Source organism: Hippocampus comes, unplaced genomic scaffold (genome assembly GCF_001891065.2).
Source record: "Hippocampus comes isolate QL1 unplaced genomic scaffold, H_comes_QL1_v1.1 scaffold176, whole genome shotgun sequence".
NCBI classification, from domain to species: domain Eukaryota; kingdom Metazoa; phylum Chordata; class Actinopteri; order Syngnathiformes; family Syngnathidae; genus Hippocampus; species Hippocampus comes.
This window is the reverse complement of record NW_017805826.1, coordinates 1,716,044-1,722,882: the sequence shown is the minus strand read 5'-3', so window position 1 is coordinate 1,722,882 and position 6,839 is coordinate 1,716,044. Positions and strand designations below refer to the sequence as shown.

The following is a 6,839-nucleotide window of genomic DNA, read 5'->3' as shown; positions in this document are numbered from 1 at the left end:
GAGTCACAATTTAAGTGAGTCACATTAGTTTTGGCATACCACTAACACGTAACGACGTGAAAGAGTGGACACAAGAAAGCTATGTTTAATTATTCATTCAACTAATAATTAATTATTTAGTGGCATCATCAATAAGCTCGAAGGGAATGCTTTTCCTCATTTTATCGGAGCCTGCAGCGGTGAGAGAAAAGTGCAGCACGGAATGCAAACACTGTTTTCCTCCCACATAGGACTGCAGTTAGTGGTTAACACACACTACGCCCCAAAACACACATTACAGACACAAAGGGCGAGTCCCACTTCATGTTTTGACACTTTTTATCTCTGTCAAATATTTTCATCCATGCACGCGTTTATAAAACACCACAGAAGATATGGGAAGCAACAGATTGGATTTTTTTTTTGAAAGGAATGAACTCCAGTTATACGACATGATGTAGTTCCTATTCTATCCTGCGCAATGCTATGTCATGTCGGAGTGCGATACAACATTGTCAAATCAAGTCATGCAGGAGGCCTTTTTGGACCAGAGAAGTTAACGGGCAAAGATTCATCAGTATCGTATTTTCTTTGCCCTTTAATGTCTATGTGTAGCCGACTGTTACATTCACTTAAATTTAAAACAAAAGACAAGCCTTTCTAAGGCGTTGATCTTCCATGGCATTACGTTTAGGTAGTGACACAGGACATGTTGTGATGCAAAACAAAAAAGATACATGACGTCTCAGTCACTTCATATTGTTCGAGCGGCAGTCTACATAGGATGAACAATACATATGTGAAATGGAGAAAAGAAATATAGGTTGGGGAAAAATGGCAAAATATATTTTCAATGACAGTTAAAAACTGGGAAAAAAATTACACGTCTAAGGGACAAAGAGCATGACAGAATTAGGGACAAAAAAAGCAAAAACAAAAATAAAGCAGCCATCAATAATAACGTTAAAAATTACGTTTTTTAAACGTACTGGTGTTTAAACGTACTGTCTGGTAAAAGAGATGAAGTCATTCAAACAGCAACCTCAAAAAAACAAAGTAAATGACCATAAGGCTCTCATATATTGTCATGCATATCAGACAGCTGTTTTTTGTTTTGACATCAATTCTCAAACATAACTACATTTCCAAGCTGCAAACAGTTCTACGTCATCATACACCCACAACTGACTTGGTAAAATATAAATATCATACCAGCACGGACACAGTGACCTGAATGACTTGGCACGGCAGATCTATCCAAAATTTGGACATCCGTTATTTTGGCCATGGTTAGCAACAACCTATAACAGCTGAAGAAAAGCTTAGTGCAAAAACTAAAAAGTTGGAACACAGCATGCAATGTAACCTGCACGCATATCAAACATCTCTTGGCCATTACACATATATTATGACAATACTCATTGATAAAAAGAATGTCTGGAATCTAATAACACTCTCAACTACCTAGTATTTTTTAAATGTTACTTTTTTAAAAAATATTTTCTCCTAGTAGAAAAATAGCTCATCAGCCATCTATCATACACATGTGGACATGTATCAATAAGAGTTCCAATATACACATTGAATAATCAAGAGTGGAAATGCATATTACACTCTCAGTCAAGTAACTCACAGATTCTGGTTGCTCTACAAAGGCCACATGAACGCTCACCTTCCCAAATTTGGTTAAGTGTCCTACATACAGTATACCTAAGCACGTCCTCTCCACAGATACAATACCACTGGAGAAGCAGAGGTATGACAACAAAGCGAGCGGTTCTGTCCAAGTATTCTGAGTAATGGAAGATCATCTCTGTTAAAGATCTCCGGCTTTTTGGTTGCAGCTGGCGCATACGCGCACGGGGTGGTCCCAGCCGCGAGACGGCACCGCTCGACGCTCCGGGGAGCAGTCGTCGCACACCCCTTGGCCACAGGCGCGGCAGTGGTGCTTGGACAGTTTGGCAGTCAATTCGCGTCGGCAGATGTGGCAAGAGAGAATGTCCTGGTCGGGCACCCAGTAGGCAGGACGGGCGGCATCTTTCACCAGGCCTTCAAGGAGCACAGAATATTGATAGTAATGCAGGGGTGCGCGACCAAAAGGCTGTGGGCAATACACGGCACATGAGAGCATATGATCCAGACAGCCATGCAGTTCTAAAAACAGGAGCCATCTCAGGAAAAAAATCTGGGGGAAAAAAATTGTATAGAAGAGCGACCAACACATCAAGCCTTTAGGGTGAAACTTTGGCCAGCTTTCATCTGCATATGTAGTATGATACATCAGGAAAAAAATCTGGGGGAAAAAAATTGTATAGACCATGTAGTATGATACATCAATGAATATTTTGTCAAGGAAGTTATTATATGACTCCATCGGCAGTATATATGTACACCTTGCTGGAGAAATGTATAAACACAAATACTCCTATAGTGCTGTGTTCTGCCATTGCTGTTTTGACATCCTTGCACATGCCGATAGTTTTAATGTTATTAGTACGAAGGCCCTCTTGGTATCATTGTTTATTCTCTTCCTTGCCTTTTTGTGAGGGCCTCAATATACCTGAAAAAACACATTTTGTGTGTGCAAAAAGTTCACCGATCAACACAAAACTGCATAGACATGTCTAAATATAACATAAGAAGCACAAAAAGTAGGATCATGCCTAAAACTGAACAGGAAGACAGCCATTTTGTTTTGAAGCAGCCATTTGTAAATCTGGAAAGCTTGTTTGCTCAATTGCGCTGCACATCTAATACGTAAGAGCATAAATTAATCAAACACCAATTCACGACAAGAACATGAGCAGGTAGAACTACCGCTATCAATTAGATTTAGATTCTGGACAACACAGAGATATTTTGGTTTCATGCTCCAAAAAGCTGTTGTCATGTAACCCAACAGCCAGAGCGACACAGTTCTGAACCATCCGTCCATTTTCTAAAGCACTTTTATGGTTGCTGGAACCTATCCCAGCTAAATTTGGGCGGGAGTCGGGGTACACCCTTGACTGGTCGCCAGCAAATGGCACTGCATATACTCTCGAGAGAAACGATTCACTCACACTTCATGTTATTTTACTTGCATGTTTTGGAGAGGCCATATTAGCATGGGGAAAAAGTTCAAAGACATACTCCAGATTAAAAACCCTTTTCTGTTTTTCATTGTGTCATTGTCTGATTTGATCTGGGTTAAGGTCAGGGTTCTAATACTGTGGGAACGGGCACAGTCATGCTGGAAAAGAGGGCCTTCCTAAAACAAAGCATAGAAATGCCAAACGAGAATAATTAAAATTCAGAGCAGGTACGAGGCCTCCCCCCGACTCATAATAAATCCCTTTATTGTTTTCTGTTGTTTGCCCTCTTTTATCTTTAGATTTTTTGTGTGGAGTGTTCATCATACATTATCATTATTGACTGTTTGTTTATTGAAAGCGTACCACTGACACGATCCATATGGTGGCAGCTTTTTCACACATCCACAGTAGCATCTGTGACAGCTGCCTCACTCTGAGGGGAATGGCAGAACAGCAGAAGCAGTTTGCCATACTGAAATACTTCACTCCATATTGTGTCCTGTCTCATTTGAGGTCCTCATTCTATCATTGCAGACAAAGTGCAACAGAGTATTGAGTTCAGTAAAGAAGATGTATTGCCTTTCAGGTCCGTAACTGGAGGCCTGTTGATATAAACACACACACCACACCAGCAAATACTGTCAAGTACATTTCTGATTGTGGAAAGATCCCCTTTATAGCTACGCGGATCTATAAAACCGCCTTTGGATAGTTTTCACATGGGTCCTCTTAGTGCGCCAAATTGAAAAGTGAAATTATATTCTGAAGCAGGTAGCGAATCAGTGTGTTTTTGTTGTTGTTGTTTTTCCAACATTTTTTTTCAACAACCACTCAAATGGAGTGATTATGGTACACTTGTAGAAAGGCAAAAATGCACAAACCAACAAATATCAACGATTATAAGCACTCAATCACTATTCACTGAAGTCATTGGTCTCATATGGTGATTTTGAGGTGCATTAGTGTAGAATTGCAGTGGATATTTATCGTATTTGATAAAATGTATTTATGATTTAAATTGTAAAAGTGTTACCTAAGGAAATGGCTGGTGAGTGTACAAGAGCAATCGGACATTATTTATTGCCATGGGATGTTTCCTGTTGGAAATTCAAAACAACAAACCCTCTCATGTAATCCACTACATGAAATCGTTGCATGATTGTTGCATTTAGAACGACCACTCTGAGTGACATTTAAATTATGTACAATGAGAGTGAATTTGAAACGAGGGCCCTTAAAATGAAATTAACGAAGCTATTGAGCATCTGCTGAATCTCTCAATTCCAATAAGACTGCGCAAATTAATGACAGAGCTGAATGTTAAATGGCAGCGGTTGAGCAATGATGCCATGCAGGCGCCATCAAATCTTCAAAGATAAGTGTTGACATTTGGGACATTTTAACCGAAAAAGCACAGAAAATATGGTCTCTTCATCACAAGTTAGGAGTAATGACATCTTAAATTTCTTATCGGTGCAGGTTTGCAGGCTGGTCATGAGCGATGAAGCTGGAAAAGGATCCCACACCATGACTGTAAAGACGATTTGCCTCTGCCACCAGAGGGCAATGCATTCATACGGCAACGTTGACAGAGTGACTTACTCCTATTACACAACAATCCTCTCAAGGTTTTGCTTTGGGAAACACTCACCAAGTGGGATGTCAATAGCGGTGACGACAACCCCTATGGTGTTGGTCACTGCCTCGCCAACCTTCCTGGCGAGTGTTCCGCCTTCCTCCTCCTCCTCCTCATGAGCTGCATGATGACAAAATGCTTCATGAGGTGCACTCACTGTCCGAGGAAAACAGTGAGGTGAGCGCGACTGTACCTGCATGTAAGGCTCTCTGCTCAAAGCATACATCTTCGCATATGAGACTTTTTTTGTAGGTCGTGGGTTGTTACATAACAGCACTTTGTTACAGCTGCAGCTGTTGTGAAAGCGCTATATAAATCAGGATGTATTGTATTGTATTGTATAACACCTCCAAAATACTGTATGTGGCTCTATTCAACTTTTCATGTTTCAAGCAACAATGAGACGTAAACATGTGGACTGCACTTCTTAAGCATTAAACCTCTCTAGACACTATAGAAATAAATAGACATACATATACACATATATAAAAAATAAAGACTGATGACCAACCAAGATTAAGCAGATGTGTTTTCTTTTTCTTTTTCAAGTTTCAGCTATTGGAATGAAAATTGCACTCTATTACGTTGCAATGTTGATTTGAATTTCTACTCTGGTCTGTCAGCCAGGAGGTGACGGCCTTAGCAGGCTTGACACTGAGCTCCGATACAGACTGGGCCACCAAATTCACTCCATCCAAAAGACGCTGCGCTGCATTGCTGTTGTCCTTTAAAAAGCCCTCTGACTGCACAACACAGACATTCAATTATTACTACAAAATTAAGATGACAGTTTTGTCTGCAATTTATGATTGATTCAATATTTCCTCAGATATTAGCTGAGGGCGTTTAACCCAACTGCAGAGAGTCAATCAATGTGAAGCAAGGTGTCTCTTTGAAGGGAAGACTTCATTTGTACAAATACAGTACATAAGGAAGCAGGTGGTGAGACACGCTGCTGTTTGCTGATTCTTAGAGGATTCCTACTTCAGTTTTACAATGGGAACGGAATATGTAACTGCTTTACATTAGCAGTCTCATCTTAGGTGTTCTTGTATTTTTTTATATTTTTGTTTCGATCAATAATATAAGGCAGTTAACCCATTCACTCCCAAAGACGTTTCTAAAATTATGCAAATTTTCCTCAATTCTCCGGAGAAATTTTCATAAAAATTTGAAAAACCCGGAATTCCGGGAAAATCCGGAGGACTTTCATCTCTGATTGTATAACACCTCCAAAATTTAATGGATCTTGCTGACACGTACAACCAACCCTGCTTCATTGAAAATTTGTGCACGTTGGGATACTGGCACGTTGGATTTGGATTTTTTTAAAAATTGAAGTACATCACATTCATGCTATTTTGAAAAAAACCTTACCTCTATAAAAGGCCAAAAATGAGGCGAAACTTGAAAGGAAATTAAAAATGGCCGAATTCCTTCTGAATTTTGAGTAAGGCTCAATATCATTTTTGTTGGCATACAGTACGTTGCCAAGGCAACGGTGTTTAGCAAAATAAAAAGACTTGCTTTCCCTGTTGTCAAGATCATCTTAGTTTGAAAGAAACCCACAGTTTCAAGACAATCAGGTAAAACCTCTTGGAGGACTTTTTAAAAAATATGAACTCTATAAAAGGCCAAAAAGGTTCCAAACCTGAAAGAAAATTAAAAATCGCAAACATCCTGTTAGCTTTCGCATATGAGACTTTTTTTGTAGGTCTTGGGTTGTTACATAACAGCGCTTTGTTACAGCTGCAGCTGTTGTGAAAGCGCTATATAAATCAGGATGTATTGTATTGTATTCTACAGAGATGAAAGTGGACTTTTCTGAAAATTCCGGAAAAAAAAAAAATAAAATAAATGTGTGTGTGTGTGTGTGTGTGTGTGTGCGCACGCGCGCACACACACACACCCATGCGCGCGCACGCACTTGGCCGATCAAGCATGAATTAGTTTACACAAACGCTATTCAAATACTCGACATTCAATGATTAATCTTCCTTTTGTGTGCACACGTGTACCCTTTGTGGCTTCCGTTCGGGCCGAAATTTCGAAATCTCCAAGATATGGCGAGGCCATGAGAATGCGAGGCGAGGGTATTACTGTTGTGGCGACTCCACTCAAGCTAAGCGAGCCTCAGCAGTAGATAGTCC

General features: G+C 40.0%; 1 protein-coding gene across 1 annotated transcript in view; it reads right to left on the bottom strand.

The window, feature by feature from the left end:
* Positions 1–405: 405 nt before the first annotated feature.
* LOC109526085 (zinc finger FYVE domain-containing protein 1-like) overlaps positions 406–6,839 on the bottom strand; it is a 13,838-nt gene continuing 7,404 nt past the window's right edge. The window contains exons 8-11 of the mRNA XM_019887108.1: positions 5,266–5,432; positions 4,883–4,929; positions 4,705–4,809; positions 406–2,028 (exon numbers count right to left, since the gene is read on the bottom strand). Of these exons, the coding sequence (XP_019742667.1) occupies positions 1,796–2,028; positions 4,705–4,809; positions 4,883–4,929; positions 5,266–5,432 (552 nt within the window). The 3' untranslated portion in view covers positions 406–1,795. The remainder of the gene's footprint in view (positions 2,029–4,704; positions 4,810–4,882; positions 4,930–5,265; positions 5,433–6,839) is intronic.